The 21,598-nt window shown below is 35.3% G+C and overlaps 1 protein-coding gene across 6 annotated transcripts; it reads left to right on the top strand.

Moving 5' to 3' along the window:
• The first annotated feature begins 6,717 nt into the window (after window positions 1-6,717).
• Window positions 6,718-20,900, top strand: LOC117341998. 6 transcript variants are annotated; one of them, XM_033903939.1, is made up of 3 exons: window positions 6,718-6,914; window positions 14,656-15,045; window positions 17,650-17,824. In XM_033903939.1, exons 2-3 carry the CDS (start codon window positions 14,701-14,703, stop codon window positions 17,734-17,736), a joined length of 432 nt encoding a protein of 143 aa, XP_033759830.1. In that variant the 5' UTR covers window positions 6,718-6,914; window positions 14,656-14,700; the 3' UTR covers window positions 17,737-17,824. The 6 variants fall into 6 exon arrangements, with proteins under 6 accessions (XP_033759830.1, XP_033759832.1, XP_033759831.1 ...); XM_033903941.1 differs by lacking the exon at window positions 6,718-6,914 and adding an exon at window positions 9,391-9,410; XM_033903940.1 differs by lacking the exon at window positions 6,718-6,914 and adding an exon at window positions 9,460-9,586.
• The last annotated feature ends 698 nt before the right edge of the window (window positions 20,901-21,598 follow it).

Below are 21,598 nucleotides of genomic sequence, written 5' to 3'. Positions count from 1 at the left end.
ATGGCTAAAGGTCAACCAAAATTGTAAATTATATGGTCCCAACCCCCCAGGGGCCTGAGGGGCGGGGCCAAAAAGGGTCAAATTGACTAAAACTTCAAAAATCTTCTTCTCTACTCTCAGATATGCTGGAATCAAACACTCTTCATAGATGGAAGGGTCTTAAGGTGCTTTACCAAATTGTAAATTTCATGACCCAGGGGTTTCACGTTTGCCCCTGGGGAGGGGCTAAACTTTACTATAGTTTATATAGAGAAATCACATTTTTGACTTTAATTTATTTTATTTCTATAGGAATTCATTCTAATTTTGTAAACATTGTCAGCAGGGGATGACAGTTTGATGGCATGCACATGTTGGCCCTGACTGACCCCCAGGGGCTGATGGGTGGGGCTAAAAAGGGCCAAATTGACTGAAATTTCAAAAATCTTCTTCTCTACTCTCAGATATGCTGGAATCAAACACTCTTCATAGATGGAAGGGTCTTAAGGTGCTTTACCAAAATTGTAAATTTCATGACCCAGGGGTTTCACGTTTACCCCTGGGGAGGGGCTTAACTTTACTATAGTTTATATAGGGAAATAACATCTTTGACTTTTATTTGTTTTATTTCTTTTGGAATTCATTCTAATTTTGTAAAAATTATCAGCAAGGGATGACAGTTTGATGGCATGTACATGTTGGCCCTGACTGACCCACGGGGCTGATGGACGGGGCTAAAAAGGGTCAAATTGACTGAAATTTCAAAAATCTTCTTCTCAAGACTGAAATAAGGTGGAATCAAATACTCTTTATAGTTTGATGGGTCTTATGGTGCTTTATTGAAATTTTAAATTTCATGACCCTGAGGTCACAAGTATGCCCCTGGGGAGGGGGTAAATTTTATTATAGTTTATATACGGAAATCACATTTTTGACTGATTTGTTTTGATTTCTATTGGAATTCATTCTCGTTAACATTTTCAGCATGGAATGAAAGTTTGATAATATGCATATGTTGGCCCTGACTGACCCCTATGGGCTGATGATGGGGGGGGGGGGGGGGGGGGGCCAAAAAGGGTCAATTAAATAAACTGAAATATTTCAAATCTCAGGTGACCGTTAAGGCCCATGGGCCTCTTGTTTTATAAATTTCTAGAAGCGTCGTGAATGACGTGTCAAAATATTTGCATGACAATTGTTTCTGAATTATACATGTAATTAGGATACCATGTTATCATTATCAAAAAGTAAGAAAGTAAATGAATAATTAATGCTAATTGATACCTAGCGGTCATTGAAATTTTCAAGTATAATGTGTGAAGACTTTCAAACTAGCATTTAGTAAGCTTCAATGTTGATACTCATTTCTTTCTGATACTGCAAAAGAATGTTCTTAATGCAGTTGAATACTGTTGAAAACAGATTTATTTTGTTTATTCGATAAATTGCAGTCGTCAATGCTTTTGATGTCATTTTGATATTAGCACGTAAGTTGCAATTCTTTAAAAGAGCTACGATGACGGCATGTGGTAGTTAATTTCTTTTTGACATGTGTCACATTCATTAGCAAAGATATATTTGGATTCAAGTTCAAATCAACTTAAATACATGTATATTTTGTGAAATGTTGAAAAAATAATTGATTATCTGAGACTAAGTTTTTGCTGGTACGTGTTCAGTGTCATATTTCCTTTTTGCTGGTACATAACATAATCTAAAGAATTGACACAAAATATTTTCAATTGGTCAACAGGACATCCCAATCTTATTACCTATTAAATTGGTCAACAGGATACTAGTATCACTTTTATTTACTGTTTTGTAAATATTTATCTCTTAACAATTTTCGATGATTTCAATTTAAGATTTACATATATGAAAATTTCTATTTTATTCGGCGTTATGAAGGACTAAATTAATCACGATACTGACTACTTTTGTTGAAACCATTTTGTTCAGTTTGCAATTGCATATTTGTCCTCTGCCTCATAAATGAACCTTTATTGTGCGATTCGTGATGGGTGTTGCGTAAGAAAGCCGATACCCAATTCTTTTTGGTTTGGTTTAGATTGTAGCTTAATGAAAGTTACTTTTGCATGTGCGGGCATTATTTCTTTTTAAAATCATGCCCTATTGTTCTACAATTATTAATGTAGTAATTGAGTTTTCCTGATTAATTGAAAACCGGTTTTTTTTCAATAAATACCTCATTGAGGTCAAAATGCTTTGTTGGTTGGTGTGACAGTTTCGATTTGAGCACTAAGTAACCTATAGGTCGTGTAAGATGAGAGACATTTTTTGTAACACTGATCTTGAGAATGTGTTCAGATTCATTTGTGAGAGGACGAAGAGTGCGTATGAGTATACGAAATATTACAATAGCGCTTTTGTGAGTATGTTTCGTAGGGTAACCAGGTTCATGGAAAATGGGCGGGTTTACGATGCTTGATTTATGATATAACACAAAGACTGGCAGGTTAGTACATGTGTGGCTTGTGCAAGTCTAGGGGTCGATGTTAGCGACTTACTTAATGTATTTGCTCGAAGTGCGATTTATCGACATCCACTGCACACGCGCACTCCAGGTACTCACACTGTGCCTAAAATGGTGACGTTAGAACTTTTATCATTGTCCGACACAAATAAAATACACAATGCACAATATATGGCAAATTCGCAATGACGTCAGATATCAAATAGTGTTTCTCGACTCATATTTACAAAACTACTTACGATTTTCAATGTGACAAGTATCTCTTTTCAGAAACACGTATCTTTACGCAGAAACATGAATTAAGTTTTTAACACGAGGTTAAGTTGTGTTATGCAAACTATTTTTTTTTTTTGATTGACGTGATGTTGGAAAAGACCAATCCACCGAACGTGGTTGTAAAAGTCTCAAGATGCTACCGTCTAACTTGCTCGTTATCGCCTTAAGACCGTTATATTTTTTACAATGTGCGAAATTAAGTAAGTTTTACACATTTACTGCTGTATAGCAATTCCCTGTGTGCGTCTGACTTGGTTTGCCCAGCTAAGTTATCGATTTGACGGCCACGTTCCACTCTATTGAGAAAGAGAAAAAAGTTTTGCCCTATGACTGACTAGTCGTCATCTTAATGCGACCGACTGGAGAGCAAACTCTCCACAAATAAGTTATACATAGCTGTCACATAGATCGCTTAACTTGATCTGCATTGATAAACCTAGGCTGGTCCATGTCTCTACAATATTAAATTCAGTGATAAAATTGAGCTTCATAATCTTTGTCTATGTGTCTGATCCCAAATTTCAAACTAGAGAAGATGATCTAGTGTTAAAATTCAGTCTTAGGGGCTATTGGCCTGTATATCATAATCCACCACGCATGCAGGTTATTGCTATGTAGCAGTTTAAGTACACTAGTCATTAGGGGACTGCTATAAAGGTTCCAAGGCTTGCACAGGTTCCATTTATATTTTTGTTGCATTCTGCGTCAGCCCTACAATAAAGTCGCTGTTTTGGATGTGAGAATATTGTCTTTAGTGACTGGAAAAACGATGTTTTATCAGTGAAATTTGAATCGTCGTCATTAAAAATAATTTTAAAAGACAGATGTACAATTTAGTCTTCTTTTATTCACAACTATTTGGTGTTGATGTATATCTCATGTCCGATCATATCTATAGCTCAGGTAATGATATAACAGTGATTCCGATTTAAATGATAAGTATATCCCATGAAGACAACTAATCATCTTGCTCTGTATTTATGAAGATTGCCTTTGTTGATATTTCGGATTAGGTAATGCAGCTGTTTTCCTCATGTAGTGGAAGTCTCAAGTGTCTACCGCTTAGGTAATGAATACTACCCGCCGGTGATGTTTCCTAAGTGTCTCCCGCTTAGATAATGAATACTACCCGCCGGTGAAGTGGGAAACATGATGTAGGACGTGAAAATCGGTTAAAGTTTGGTCACGGTTGCCGCATCGGTAACATAAGGCGACTAAAGACTCCCAAACAAAGCGACAAATAACATCACAAATAGTATACACATCATTATTTCCGGATCAGTGCATATCTTGTTGTATATGCCCAATTTCATGTCAGCCGGTCATATTCCCGTCATATGTTTTCAAGCAGATTAATTTTTTGAACGCATTACAAGGAAGTTTGAAAGGAATAGGACTCTATGTACTGCATGATTTTGATGTCTGCTGATCGTAGAACCAATGAAGATTTTTTCATGTGACGTATTTAGATAGGTTTTTTGTCTGCCAGGTATATGTGTCGGCTCAAGAGTGCCTATACACGTAAGTTCGCCACCTAGAAATGTACTATAGTCGTCCCACCCAGAAATCCCCCCATAACTTCTACCGCCCATGCATTACTTTCCTCACCCACCCACATATTACTTCTCCCGCCAACACATAACTTTACTTACCCATCCACACATTACTTTTCCCGCCCACGCTTATTTCCCTCACTGACACATTACTTCCCCCTACCATCACATTAATTTTGTCACATATTTATCCACCGAAACATTACTTACTTTACCCACACATTACTTAACTCCACCCACGCATTGCTTCTCCCGCACACACATTAATTTCCCCCACCCATACATCACTTTTCCACACACATACCTGTACTCACAAATTAAATCCCCCACCAACCCACACATTACTTCTCCCGCCCACACATAACTGTCCTCACCCATCAACATATTACTTCTCCTCCACCCAAAACATTACTTTCCCTACCAACACATTGCTCCCTCCTCCCCCCAACACACACATTATTTCTACATCCCACACATTACCTTTCGCGCACACATATAACTTCCCCACGCACACATTATTTCCCCCATTCCCTTGAGCAGGAGATTTAAAATACATTGTAGTAGTAAATATCGGAATGAGCATAAATCTTGATAGTTTTTGTGCTCCTCAGCGCCGATATATGAATAAATCTATAGTGTAACGCAAATCCCCCTAATCCACATGAGAACAAGTGGTATTCTGTAAATGGTGTTAAGTATGATTGCCTATTGTGGGTGTTGAATGAGCCGGAGAGGAACAGAATACTCTGGTGTTCCAGATTTGCTGCAAGGTCTTTGTCTATTTAATCAGATGGAAAATGTAATCTATCTAGAGCTCCTCTTTAAAACTACTTAACAATACGAATCCCACAACCGGATCAGTTATCAAAACCCCGCTGTTTTCCATACACTTCAAACAATACACAGATCTTGTAAAGAGAAGGTGTATTACAAGCTGACCGAACGATGAACATTTTTCGCACAGACCAGTCAGCAAATATTCTGGTGATAGTAAACCGGTGGATGTCTAGGATACGATATAACAAAGTTATCAGTATGTTTGAATGCATTTGGCACGCTGTTTAAGTTTCCTTTATAATGTACTCAATACAAATAGCGATAAATGCAAAAACAAACTGGTCTATACCTATTCACCAAGGACCAAATACATTATAATGTGTGAATTACGAGGTGGTGACCGAGATACTCCTATACTTTTTGATATTATTAATAACATGATGTACCCGACGATTCCAACGTTTCGACCAGTTTTTAACGTTTCTGAACTCTCCTAATTAAAAACTCAGAACCAAGTTAAATGAATTCGCCGCGAACCATCATATTGAAGCCCGCATGCATGGTGGACCAAGTTACATTGATCATAACGTACCATTCGTTCGGGGACCAATTAATGTTGATCATTTAATCAAATTATATTAGATATCGTTCCATCTTTTATGAAACATGTAATATCTTTATTTGATCTTTACAAGGTACAAATATAAAGTTTTATTATATAAGCTTTTATGACATATCTTTGATGATATATCTCAAAGGGTACCTGATGATCTATCTTAACATTTATATCTCATTTGATATTTTGTTATAGATATATTGTATCATGAAATGTAAGCTATGTTTGCTAAATGTATTTTATACAACACCATATATTACAGAATATTTATATTTCCACTCAATTCAGACTCAATGAACCTACCTCAGTTAACTCGAGTCATTTTTCAATGAACTGTATCAAGTCCGGCGTAGGAATACATTTGTTGAGCTTGGACTATATTTGTTTAATTCCTTTCCAAAGTGATCATATTTATATGAAATAAATTCCTTTAAAACTAACATTTGTTTTAATTCGCTATTAAGTTTGTTCACGAAAGAAACCCTAAAAGTATTAACCATATGTAGACGAAGAGTGATGCCGTACATTTCGGTAAGTTCTGTGGTAGACTTGCACAAGTCCCTATTTGTCAAAGACAAAATATTGTACAAAATATCAAAAAAATATAAATATAAAGATTAAATAAAGTTATGTTGAGGTGTTTGGGGGTATACACCTCAACATAACACTATTCAATCCTTAAATGGACAACAAAATGCCAACATGTTTTTTAAAGACTTGACACTAATCCATCTCCTGCATTGTTTTTGGCTGTTTTTGTTGTATGTACCACATGTCCATGTGTTTAGATCATGTGGCTGCGGATGTCAACGTAACAACAATATCGCTTTAGAACTGGCGAGGATCTGGGGGATAAGGGTGTACGGTCAGTCACCAGACCTTGTTAAATGTCAGTGTGAACAGATCAGCAGGAGTAGCGAGTGTAAATCCCGGTTGATTACAGGTAGTACTTATGTGATAACTGTTGTTTAGGTACGACGGATACGTTTGGGTAGTTGTGTCTTACGTATAGGGATTTAAACGCTAATACGGACGGGTGGCGATGGGCGGGTCAGGACGAACCACCTGTATGTATACATTGTACATTAGATCACGCTTATGAACCCAACTAGGATGGAATACTCCTGACAAGCACCTGTTTCTAACTTACCGTCAGATACCTTGGGACAGTTTATAAAACAGTAGGCCGTATGCACTGGGATTACAAATCTTTAAATATGTAAGTACACTTTTATTATAGGTTGAATATGTCTATACATATCTGTTGTATTCCCGATTTGATTGTTTATATGATATGTAAACCTGTATAATTGTTTATTTGTGTTTCTGCCGAAACCCCCACCTGTATATCCATGTTTAGGTTGACACTCGATATTAACAAGATCATCTTAAGTTATTCAACATATTTTTCATCGTTATACACCAATTTTATAAGATCAGCTCTCGGATAAACCAGTTAAATGAGAATTATCAAAAAATGATTGATAAATATGAAAACCAGAGAGAAATAGAAATTTGAAAATAGTGGTGAATTGAGGAATTTGGGAATAATAGAGATATGAGGAATTGGAAAATAGTAGAGAAATTAGGAATATGAAAATGATAGAGACCAGGAATATATACTGATAGACAAATGAGGAAAGTAAAAATGAAGAAATGAATATAAAAATGAAGAAATGAGGAAATTGAGAAGAATTTATTAATTATGTATTCTTGTTTTATGGTTAAGTGTTCTAAGATGAAATACTGTTTGTTCACTTATCAATCAATTTACAGTACACCTTACAAACTCCCAACCGCTTTCCACCATCACCACCAACAAACTTTCCACCTTCCCATTTAAAACGGTTCCATTTCAGTAGCTATCCCCCTCCTCCCCCTCAAAATTAATTTCTTGACACGACCACGATTTTCACAAGATTGCTTAATGCTTTTATGTACAATAAGGTACGCGTTACACTCTATTTCATTTTTTACATTAAAATAGACATTACCCCCTCGTATATCAATACCCCGTACATATTTATACGTCGGCACTCTTTATTTTTGTCTTGTTCAAGTATTCAGAGAATTGAAGTCATATCGTCGATCTGATAAAAAAATATGGTCATCATGCATGATCTACCTTTGTGTGTATGCAAAACAATTATCTTTTGTTAAGCAGTATAGCGTGTAAGATCAGCGATTTTATGCTTATTTTGTACTTTATATTGTCCTATAAAAAGTATGTTAGAGTTTGCGATCTCTTCTCTATCGGGATACAAAGACCAGCTTTATCTAAGGCAAAACATGAATATCAATACTCCCGAGTCTATATATGTTTAAATACTCTGAATAGAAGCTCAAAAACAGCTTAACCCTTCAGTACCATCATTTGTTTAGCAAATGTATTTCAAATAGTTCGAAGTTAAAAGGCGAAGAAATGTAAATAACATGCAATTTACACAAATTAATACAAATACGTATATTGTTATGTATTACTATTGTTATTTTCAAAATTATGTTTCATTCTCATTAAACTGTCCGGCATAAAACATGGTTGATAAAACAACGAGAAAAGAAACAAAACTGGCATCTGCTCATTCCACTGATATATACTTTGGACAGAAGCATGTCCACCCGCCTTGCTCCAGTTCCACCAAAGATCAATGACTTAAGGAAATGCTTTAACTTAAAGTTTCCATATAAAAGCGTCATTGGATTTAAGGAAATAAACTTAGTGAATGTTCCTTAAATTCTGTAATGCTTTTTGATGGAAGGTTTAGGTCACGAAATGTTATAGTAAGGACCGTTGATGAAACATGCCCTAGATGTTTTTATCAGACAAGACATGTCTTATTGGGAATGTAGTTCTGCTTTCCTTTGCATCCAAGAGAGAAGAATGAAAACATACCTTACTTGGAGACAAGAGTAGCTGTATAATGTTCGTACCGTCCGATCTTGAATAAAAGTGTTCGGTAAGCATGATTTATAGTCGTGCAACTTAGTAATTAAAGGTGCGTTAGACGGGTTTTTATTTTGATTGTATTTTTTTTCTTGCAAAGTACCAAAGGAACCAGGAACAACGCTTTTCCGCGGTTGTGCTTTTAAATTTGACACTAGTTCAAAAGGAAATTTGGCGTAATTAGCCACGTGTGGTGATTGTGGACATTACACAGGATGTAATGTAATAAAATTGCCATATGTGTTTTACGACAGCGTTTGGTTTCTATAATGAGGTCATATATCGTAATACACTTATTATTCGGTCCATCCAGACATCCTAAGGCATACCGGGTGTGTGCAAAACAAGCTAACAAAGCACCACTCGGTTGAGATCCGAGGCTATATCGTCAATGTAAGTAGGGCACGGGACATTGCTAGTAGGGTATCGTCCGTCAAGCGTGTATAATTGAGACTCAGTTGATCATCGCTAATATTAAAGATTTTTATTGGAAAGTGTCGCGGTACGTTTGTGGACGTGATTTAAATATTTGTGATAATAGTCCATTCTTAAGTTAGGTCTGTATGAGTTGCTTTCAATATTTTGACTGAAACGTTTTTCAGTCATCCAGGCGTACAATACAAGTATAGTATATAAGTGAGATGGTTGTCGTGACGAAACCTGTAGGTAGATGTAATATCATCTCTTTTTAGATAGTTTTCCTGTGTAAAAATACATGCCATACTGTATGTAATCTGTAGATTTGGATCTTACCAGGAAGTCGGTTTACAGGTACGTGGTATTTCATGTCTTAAGTTATGCAAATCTCCCTTAATTTTGTTTGCACTGTGTCATACGTCCGTGGTATACGAAGTATGTGGCTGATAGATACATGATGTTATTTACACGTAACACAGGTGACAGTTTTTTGTGAAGATCAAATTCACTTTATTGAATGCTACAGCAAGGTATGTAAGTTTATGTCAGCTTAATTATTCAAATCATGTACGACTCAATCACTTTCATCCTGATTTGAGAGAAGTGTGATAACTATTGTGATCATTCATTATACACGTACTTGTTAACCGCCATGCTTTAATTGCTCATACATTGTATTATACATTCCAGTGATGTAATATTATAATACTACCATTTGTATTTGAACGCCCCAATAGAAGCTAGCTTGCTCAGTGTAGTTGGTCAGCATCAACTGTATCACTCGCATTTCAAAAATGTTGATATATTTGATATCTTGTATTATGATACGTTATCGGGGTAACATTATGATTATTTCTTCGTGAGTAGATCGGTTACGTTTAACGTCAATATGTGTGTGCTCATGTTTATAGTTATGGATTGTTGTGTTTATTATACACAGATGCCCTTTTAAATAACACATATATGTTATATATCCTGGGAAATAATTGATTTGACCAGATAGATCATATATAAAAAGTATGTCCATGTACATGAATAAGTCGCGATAATTGATTACTAATTCCAGCCAATGCACTAATACATGTATCGAGGACACAGAATACTTTGTGGCACGAGATAAAAAAAAAAAAGATAGGACTTTCCTAGTGCGTGTCTGTCAATGAACATTGACTACCAATTAACAATTCATTCTGAATGCATGTAATGGATTCCCTGTGAGTTATACACATACAGGTAAGTGGTGAGCTGTAGTGATATTCTGAATGTATTACTGTGTATTGTTGACACGCGAGGCATGTGATTATACAACAGGTGTCACTGATTGTTTCCATTCGGAGACGAAGATTGACATAATTCATTAACAGGATTTTCAAAATTGAAATTGTTTTAAAATCCCACGCGTATCGGACATGACAGGTACATGGATGTGAGTTAGAATAGAATAAAACTTCATTTGTTATTTGGACTGCAAGTGTAGAGCAGAGATGTAATGTGAAGTTTTGCCCATTTAGGCACGCCCATACTTACGTGTGCAGAATGTTTTTCTCTCGAGCATGACACACCCATTTCTATATTTGATTTTCTTATTATACCTGCATAAAAATCATTATCTGTATAAAAATCAGTCGAAATCCAAGGATACAACGAGATTAATATTCTTGCATATTGAATGTTTTGTAGTTCTCGCCCGAGGGAAATGCACTGTGATATATCATTCAGACGTGTGCATATTTGCACGACAGGTATTTGGCCTACGCCTTCAGACAGAAAGCAAACATAACGTAATAGTGATTTATAAGTAGGCAATTATTTCCTTAATCCCCGTTGTTTTATCATCATTCAGATGGTGTTCATTGGCTTTATATGTGTCTGACCACGTGTATTGCTTTTCTCTAGGAGTAGTCAGCTTGTAACTCCTTTATCTGCAATACGTCAACGTTTTGTACCTTTGTCTCCGATAACCGCTTGTTAAAGTTTAACATTCGGCATTTTCCCCGATACTGATTTTCAGGAATCACATCCAGTGAATGTTTAACGAAATAGACTAGACATATTTCAAACAATTCTTGGGGTGTAAATATGACTTAGAACCAACGGACGGAATTGTGCTTATCTTTCATCCAGGCTGTATTCATGTAAATAATGTGGAACCTGAGGACTGTTATTCAACATTGTATCTATTATTTTCATAACAAAATGGCATAAGTCTATATTTAACATCTAGGTCAATGTATATCACTTTCCATGTCCATAATTATGACATGATATTCACTGCAACAAATTAAATCATTGATACAAATACGTATTTCTTTTCTTTTATATGCAATATTCATACATAATACGTATATTTCATACAACAGAAAATAATTGATTTACAGTCCCTAAAGCAAGACCTTTTCATTTTTACTCTTTCTATTATATACTTTATATACTCTCTTGTTATATCTATATCATCTATTCTTATATGACACAGTAGCTCTAAGGAAGACATGGTATGGGGCTACAAACTGTATCTTGATGTATTAGATGCATTATGTATAGTGTTAAGCTGGAAATCGTGATGTTCAAATATTATACTTAATAATATCGCTGAGAATAGTTCCGATCAAAACCACGAAGTCGTGACATGGGACGTGATATCGCCATTGAAGTAAGAAAAGCGCGTTACATTAATGTCTAATAGAGTATAAACTTGAAAGCACCGCGTGCTGTAGGTCTGTGTGTGATATTGGCATATAATTGCTTTGATTCTCAGTTTCAATCAATTGCGGATTCGAATCACTCTTGATTCCCATTCACTGAATCTGCTTCATAACAAGTAATCGCATTAGAGAGGGTTGATCGAATGGATTGACTTGTATTGAGGAATAGCTCTACAGCCTCAGTTCAGGTTTAAAGGACAGAGAGGGAATCACATGTATAATGCTTAGATCTTGTATACTGTAAGATTTCTACAGTATATTCGAATTGTACATGGGATCTGGTGAAATTCGAAAAGCAAAGAAGAAACATATTTCATTGTTGCCTGGATGATATGTTTAAATCATTGTAAGTACTATTACCACTGTTTCACAGACCATTTATATACATAACACTATGGTAATTTTGTCCTTAGTGTTTTATTAAAATGTTAATGAGCGATTTATTGAACCTCGATCCAGTTCCGATTTCGATATCTCTTGTGATTTGTTTTACATTTCCTCCGTCGCCTACTAGATATTTTACTGTACTGTATCCTAAATGGTTTTTATTGAAAAGAACTAATTGTGTCTTTGTACAATATTATGATGAAGGAATAACCTTATCTTTCTACATCCAGCATTAAATAATGCCTCGATCCAGTTAAGATTTCGATATTTCTTGTGATTTGTTTTGCATTTCCCCCCGCCGCCTACTAGTTATTTTAGTATATCATATACTAAATGATTTACTATTGGAAAGAACTAATTGAGTCTTTGTACAACCTGATGATGAATACCTTTTCTACATCCGGCTTTGAATAATGCCTTGCGAGCTAAATATAAATACATGAGCCATTGCAACTTCACTTATTCATAGGATGTTAGCGTCATCAACTGCTATTTAACTATGAGAAATATTGCATGCATCTTATGGCATGCATGTATCGCAGTTACAAAGCAGTCATATTAACGAGTTAATTATTTATTTTAGGACAAATTTATACATGTTATAAATGGTCTGCGTTTGTCTAGAAATGCGACATCTATGAAGTTAATTTATGTTTGGATTATATCGCTATGAAAGGTTTCCTTTGTGATTCAAGCTTAATTTTCATGACACGTGTAGTCAAAACCGATGAGGAATTCTGATAAAATTAAATAAAGAAACTTACCATCGTGCACTGAATATATAAATATCGACCTACATGTAATGGTGTTTATATGGTTGTCATATTATGTTCATTAATATCAAAACGTCACCCAAAACTAACAGTAGCACGCCCATTGTGTTATCTTGTTCCGGGTGTCTTTTTAGAATGCGTTGATATTGTTATTCTGTATAGGTTTAAAGCGATGTACTTCCTAATACGCCAAAGGTATCTCGAAAACCCCTGAACAGACTATTTGTTTCACCATGTTAGTATCTTAAAATCAAACTCTCCTCCTCATTCAATATGTGGTCATCGGTCAAAACTAAACGGCCCAATGTCAGATTAGACTACTTGTGAGTTTCTTTGCACCACTCTTTTCCACAATAGTATAATAAACGTTCTGAACATGAATAAATATCTATGATCATCGTTAAAGGCTCAGAGGTAGCAATTGACCAATTTCGATAACAACCCTGTGGTCAGGAAATCGTATTATCATCATCGTAGCATCAACGTTGTATTTTGTGATGGTCAGTAGTCCTTCTTTAACAATCCAAGGTCATACATGATCATTTTGTAAGCAGAAGGGCCATCAGTACATGTGTGTTTCCTCTTACTTGAGAATAAATGTGTATGGACATATCGCTTTAAGATGTTTAAGATAATATTACCGGGTATTCATAGCATTAGATATCAGGGGCAAGGGAAATTTACCAACGTAACACGTTTATAATACAATACGAGTTTTAGAATACTGTTTCTATACATCTCTTTGTTATTTTACCTTTAAAATTATGTGTTGTTTATCCAAGGGCACACTTCTTCATGAATAATAAAAAATGAAATTTGAAACGATGTTGGAACTCTTTAAACCAAATTGATTGTACTTGAAGCTATTTGTTCAGAAATTTTAATAGTGTCGCTAATGTAAATATATTACTCCATTTATATTTGCACAGACATGTCACGTGATCTTCCAATTATAGGAGACCTCCGAGGTCACATTGACATATGCTTTTGTACATGCCGACATAATTCCTGCATAGGTACAATGATGGTCTGTTATCGACCGCCTCTGTTTATATGGGTTAGAAATTGAGTTCTGGTATCAAAATAAACATAGTCTTGAAAGGCAACTCAAGAACGTTGGATAAAGTGGTCGTTATAGACAACTTACTTTATATAGAGGTTAAGTCAAATGCATTAAGATACATTGTGAACTGGAACATTTTACCAGTATCAAACCAGATAAATAAACTTTTGCGAGTAAGCTTGAATAAAAACACGAAAATTAAATAACACGAACTGCATACAATCGAACTATCCTAATGTTCGATACCACAAATGCACATATCATATCGTTATTCCTAGTTGAATGCAAGGATATTTTTTTCTTAAGAATTTGTTGATCAAAAATATAATTGATATAATGATTTCGGCGACTTACGTTATTCACGCAGCTTTCTAATGAAACACTATACGTCAACAACCGTTGAATATATTTGTTATTAATGCATTTCATGTCCTATATGCATTTATATACCGCTTGTCTCAAGAAAATCTATCAGGTAATCATAACTAGTATTATGAGGCATTCATCGACGTCACCATTACCAATTTAGAACTGCATTTGTTGTGTAGTGCCATCGTCAGATATAGCAAAATAAACCTTGCAATAATTCAATGATATCCAAAATGCAGAGATAACAACATGATCCATTATCTTAAACAATAAAGGTAATTTTGATATTGTTTTTCTCATTCCAGAAATGATATGAGGTAGAGCCCCACTCCGAGGAGGAAGAATAAACAATGTTGCTTGGAAGACGGAGGACCGCCCGTTTTTGTACATACGGTGGTGTGCTGGTGACTGTCTTCTTCCTATTCATTTTGCTCCAAGTTCTGGTTTCACGAGACGAGGACTTGAATCACTTTGTGTCCGTTGGCAGTTCTAGAACATTTGCTTCTGACGCGGAACTTTCCGTTCTGGATTACCCAGCTGGTGATCAGAGGTTGATCAACTATGTCCGCGACATTCTAATTAAGCCTTATCATCGGACAGCACCAGGGGAGCAATATAACTTCACAGAGAATAAACCCAATTCAGACTATTCTAGAGGACAAAGCAAGATAATTGATGAACATCTTATGAAAAAGGTAAAGATGCATTAACAGAATTTTGATGAGTTACTATGTAAATATGTATTATTACAACACATTTTCTCCGGCGATAATTTCAGAAATAACAAAGAATACCAACATAATAACGAAGCCATAATTCAAAATCAAAATTGATTAAACGAGGGAAAATAAGGTTTAGAATTATTCTTAGAAATAGTGTTATACGATCTTATATATTTCTCGCCATTCAGTTAATGAGCAAGTTAATTAAGCTTGATACATTAAAAAAAAAACACACAAAAATATAATGGCATGCCCGACACAGATAATTCCATACAAATGAGCTAATTGAGAAATGAAAGACTTGATCTAGAATATTGTCGATAATACCGAATAAGTAAAAACGAATGAATGCAAATTCCATCTCTCAGATTTATTGAATTTTAGGCGTACAATATACGTGGAGTGTAAAATGTGTGTTTTATTCATTATTAACATTTTAAAACTGATTACATAAATAAACAACGATGATTAGAAAACAAGTACTGTGACTAAATTCGTCTCCTTAGCATAGTAAATTGGCGGTAGGACAGCAATGTTACTTAAGGATGGTATAGGGACCAAGGAACCAATCTATTTTTGATTTGGTTCTGTGGTCCCTATAGCAATTACACAGAGGAGGAAGAAGAACTCGAAGAAGCAAAGTAAAAAGGGAGGGGTGCACCAGAAATTGGAAGAAAATACTGAAGATTACAAAACAGGAATAACCGCATTAATGAAAACCTCATTAGAATGTAGTTGGTGCAACTTGTTGGAATAATGAGGCACACTAGTGATATAAATATTAAAAGGTTTATGTATTTCACTAAGTCAAAGTCAAGGACGTAAAATCAGTGAGTCGGCGTAGCTCTTATTGTGATTCGTAGTACTCATAGCCATTATGTTAGGTCATGTTAAGAGTTACTGAAGGGATGAAATATCGATAAGTAAATGGTGTAGTTAGGGCCTTCGATGAAAAGAAAACTTTGTAAAAGATGTATTTCACTATGGAAATTCCCATAATTATGTTTGCAGAGCGCATACATAGAGCAGAACGAACAAGATCTTAAAGATTAGCAATGCTGATGATACTTTACAATGTAAACTCAAGAAATGTTGGGATAGGTAACATGAAGATTTGCTTGAGTGAACATGTGAAAATCAATTTAACTCGGGTAAAACATGATGAATGAAACTAGTTTTTATCTACAAATATGTATAACCCCGTAAAAGGCATAATGTATTTTGTACTCGGTGAAGTATTGCTTATTTTACGGTAGTCTGATTAAGCCAGCCAACCGACAACGGAACATAGACTTTTCTATTTTGATTTCAGAATGAATACATGTACTATGTTTTAAAGTAATGACTATTTATATTAAATGTAAAGATCTGCAGCGAAAGTCGTGTAGTTATGTTTATGACATTCACATATGGATTTAACATAGCTTTATTTTTATCTTAACAATGCTATGATTTGCATATGCACTGAATTTGTTAGTATATTGTATTATTTCTAAAGTATTCACGTCGTTAATAACGAAAACTGTTAAAGTGATATTGTATACATCATAAACGTCATTGCAAATATGTATGCAGCATATTTAACGAAATGATGGTGCATCAAGTGCGGTCATATCGAAATGAATGTGATTTATATGGTGGTGTTCATATGAGGAATGTTAAGTGGAAGTGTCTCTGTGGTTTAAGAGTATACAAGTTTGTTCCCCTCCAAGTCATGCGAGTGATTTCCCTTAGAATGACATTTGGTTGTTTCTTCAGCTTTTTAACAATTTTTGTTCTTTGAAAAATGTTGGCATATAATTCCATGTTCTATCTCAGCATTCTAAGTATTGCTAACGAGATATATGTCACCTACTGGCCCTCATTAGCTATCACATTGTAATGATTTGAAGTAAATGTGTTGTCCTTTGGTATTAATTTGGCTTCACAGTGAGCTTGTAACTTATTTGAATGTTATATTACAAGGAGTTGTAATGCTAGTATTTTGACCGCGGAATTTTATATAAAAAAAAAGAAACAATAGCAATGATGACCTTGACCTCACAACCCTGAAACTGAGAATAATTCAAGATAGTATAGACCTTGTTGTTTGATCAAAATCCTTCAAAGAAAGAAGCAGCTAGGGCGCTGACAAGGATTTTATTAAATATTCTATAACAGTGAACGTACCTAATGCCAACAATCCTGAAACTCGAACTTGTCCAAGATATTATGCAATGTTGTGAATTTTGATAAAAAAAACCACAATCCAATGCATTATTAGTGGAAATACTTTAGAACATAACGAAAATAACACAATTTTCGCCTTAAATAAATGTGTTTAATTCGCTGGTATTTGGTTGTGCATTTCCTCAGCGTACAAACAGACAGTGGTACTATTGAAATAAACAACAATTAAAATGCACATCTTATTTGCACATAAATTAAGGTATAATGCAAAATCAACAGTCGGTGTCGAATATCCGAAAATATAATTGTTACGGATTCTTTATGAAAAACATAACACAGTTTCCAGTCGTGTGACTTAAGAAACGTACTGATAACATTGTCACACTTATTTGTTTTGTTTTATTTCAGAATTTCGGCTTTTATGTTGATGTTGGTGCTGGAAATGGGAGAAAGTCAATCTGTCACCTTATTTTTCGAGAAAGAGAGAAACTATAACGGCCTCCTGATAGAGCCATACCCAGGTCGATATCAAACCCTACTGACAAAACACAGAAAGGCACATACATTACAAGCATGTCTGAGGGTAAGATTTTTACTATTACAGGCCTGCCTTATTGTAGGTATGACCTACCTTATTGTAGAAATCTGAACATTAAAGATTTGTTTTATTGTAGGAATTTAATATTATAGACGCATGTCGGTTAATGTTGCGTTCCGTTTTGTTGATCATTAGTGTATTCATGTAAAAAATACATTGTTGTACATTGTTGCAACTTGTACATTCCAATGACGTCACATTGTTTACAGATCCCGCGGTGTGTCTGCACTGCCTGACACGAAGGCTTCATTCTGTGTTTTTTAGTGTTTTGTTAGTTTTCTTTCAATTCAATTGATCAGGTATGATTAAACAATCCCAATCAATATGAGGTGTGAATGTAAATTTAAGTTTAAACGGCATGTTGCGAAAAATACTTCAAATTTCACTTTGACAGTGCATTCGTGATCGGAGCTTCGATCGGCTGTCATGGCAACGACGAGGACGGTGGTTTTATAACAGTGTCGAATTTACAAACTTGCATGTACAGCCGAAAACGTCTAACTATACCTTATGTCTTTGGAAATCATCTGTAAATAATTATTTGAATTAATTACGATCCATTGCATTCGTTTATTAACGTTTGTTCTTTTCTATATGCCGATTTCGATACCTAAAACACTGAAGAGTTCCAATATTGGAGAATGAACATTAACACTTGCTCTATAAATCGCCCTAGAGCACCCGATTACCCTAAATCAATAATTATAAAACAGATAAGAGCGTGAAGGTAATTGTATGAGAACAACGAAAAGTGCTGTACATTCTAACGAAAATGACAAACATCGTCAAAATTACTTAAAAAGTAGTCAATTAATCGGCACTTCGTCAATTAAGACCAGATTATAACGCCGTTATGTACGTAACCATACTTGAATAAATAGAAGAATGTACAGCATTTTTCTCGGTTTCTTAGCACGATGAATAAGTGCATCATATTTGTTGTACGACAAAATACGTTGGTCGGGTGCTCTGGCCATATTTACCGACCAAGTGTTAATGTAGTCCTTCGTGCCGGTCACGTGACCACGCGAGAACAGGAGGACCGACGAAAACATCCCGATAAAGACGTTGGACACCTAACATTAAAATCCGATCAAGAAAACAAACAGAACTTACCGGGAAATCATTAAATATTGAATTTATATAAAAACATGACGATTTTTGTTCTTTTTAATTATAAATGCAACATTAACCCACATGAGGACCTGACTTACTGTTGAGATCTGAACATTATCGACCTGTCTTATTGTAAGAAACCTGAACATTAAAGACCTACCTTATAGTAAGAATCTTAAAAGTATAGGCCTGCCTTATTGTAGGAATTTGAACATTATAAGGCCTGCCTTATTGTAAGATTCTGCACATTATAGACATGCGTTATTGCAGAAATTTGAACATTATAGGCCTGCCTTATTGTAGGAATCTGAACATTATAGGCCTGCCTTATTGTAGGAATCTGAACATTATAGGCCTGCCTTATTGTAGGAATCTGAACATTATAGGCCTGCCTTATTGTAGGAATCTGAACATTATAGGCCTGTCTTATTGTAGGAATCTGAACATTATAGGCCTGTCTTATTGTAGGAATCTGAACATTATAGGCCTGCCTTATTGTAGGAATCTGAACATTATAGGCCTGTCTTATTGTAGGAATTTCAACATTATAAATCTGCCTTATTGTAGGAATCTGAAATATATTGGCCTACCTTATTTACTTATATAGGCCATCCTTTGGGTAATATTTTGATTTCACTTAAATCTTTTCCCTTATTATAAAATATATGTATTTCTCAAATGTAGTTATGTAAAACAAAAATCACAAAGAAGTGATTTGTGCCTAAATAATTATCTCCAAATTCAAATAAAACAAGTTCTCCTGATATCCACCAGAATATCCTAGTCTGTTTCGATTTCAAATACTACATCCACCAATGGATTTCTACAATATAGAAATGATGATGCTTTAAATTACCCTGAATCCCTGTGGAGTTTTACCTTTTTAACATACACTTCAAACTATCATTGATCGTGTTAGGATGCGAGTTATTTATGAGATGTTTAGTTGATGCATTGTATGAATGATTGAAGAAAGAATGCTGAGAGATAGAAGAGCAAATCGGATGAAATGAAAATAAACGATTGAAAAGACATGTAAGAGACATCATGTGAGAGGTTTCAAGACGGGTGAACCCAGGGTCCCTCTCCTCACATCACTCTCGAAGACGGGTTAACCCAGGGTCGCCTTCCTCACATAACTCCAAAACGGGTGAACCCAAACAAAGGTTCATTCCCTTGGCATCACTCCAAGACGGATGAACCCACGGTCCCTCCCCTGGCATCAAATCAAGTTGGGTAAACCCAGGGTGCCTTTTCCTGGCATCACGCCAAGGCGGGTAAACCCAGTTTCCCTCCTCTGGCATCACATGAACACTTGATTTGGAAGCAACCATAGAGACGATTTACCTAATTACTACGCGTATTTAATGTCGTAATTTTACCCTTACAGACAAATAGGACGGGTAGTCTTAAGGAGTACCTCGCTGTCAAACAAAGACAATCCTCCATCGTCCCCTGTCTCTGGATGGAAACCATACTTGCTGCGACGGAACAGAAGGTTATTGACATCCTCAGCATTAACGTTCGAGAAGAGGAATTGGATATAATTCACGCCATTCCGTTTGACAAAGTCGACATTAGAGTGGTTTCCATTGAGTTTTCACATAACAGTGGCGCTTATGTAGATGCAATAAAATTCATGTCAAACATTAACTATGTAGCTCTTCATCAATTTGTATATCACCCATGGAATAAAGTCGACTTTGTTTTTGCGAAAAATTCAAAAGTGAAAAAAAGTTAATGATCTTTACAGATGTATAATAATTATGATACATGTAGTTACTTGTCAGGCATATATGTTTAACCGATTGTTTACATTGTTCAATAGACTGATGCTTATGTAAAAGCATTGAATATATATAGAGAATACATGGTCAGTGTCTTAAAATATACGCTGTATTTTTGGCTCGGGACAGAAAGGCAAAAGTGGCTCGCCGTATCCTGCAACAGTCATAAAAATGATCATCAAAAATAATCATTTTGAAGTGAAACGGTGTCAAAAATGACAGAAATATGTTCGCCTTTTAAATGTTGTTTCACTTTGAAGTAGGTCAGTCGAACTGACGCACGCGCTAAGATTCCAAAATACAGCTGTTTTCCGTCACTGCCGTATACAGCAAAAATATGTATGGTGGGTGTATTCCGACAATGCGGTGGCAGTTGCAGGATAAATAAATGTATATATTTACAATGTTTTCCACTTTTTGTCTAAATTGCCTGAAGCTGAATTCATTATGTTAAGTTGTAAAACATTTTTTATAAAAACTGTATGTAACTTGGTAATGAAGTCAGCACAGTGTATTGGTCTTGTAATATTAGGGGTCTGTCTCAAATACCTTATGTAAAGAAGTAATAATGAAAGTGTGAGAATAGCGAAGTCAGATCAATTCGATATGTAACCTGGCATTTGATTGGCCAGCAGAATTAATTTGCGATCCATTACCTTCTAAAACTTACCTTGCATAATATGATTCTTGATATATTCTGTTCATGACATCAATGACCCCGACACGTCATAAAAGTGACGTCACGAACAATAGCATGGTTAGGAAAGGATAATCTGAAGATAATTAAACATATGTCATATGCATATCGCAATGAAACTACGTATATTGTGGCTTTTAAACAAAGGCATATTGTTCC

The sequence above is a fragment of the Pecten maximus genome, chromosome 14 (genome assembly GCF_902652985.1).
Source record: "Pecten maximus chromosome 14, xPecMax1.1, whole genome shotgun sequence".
NCBI classification, from domain to species: Eukaryota; Metazoa; Mollusca; class Bivalvia; order Pectinida; family Pectinidae; genus Pecten; species Pecten maximus.
This window is presented reverse-complemented; position numbering and strand designations above follow the sequence as displayed.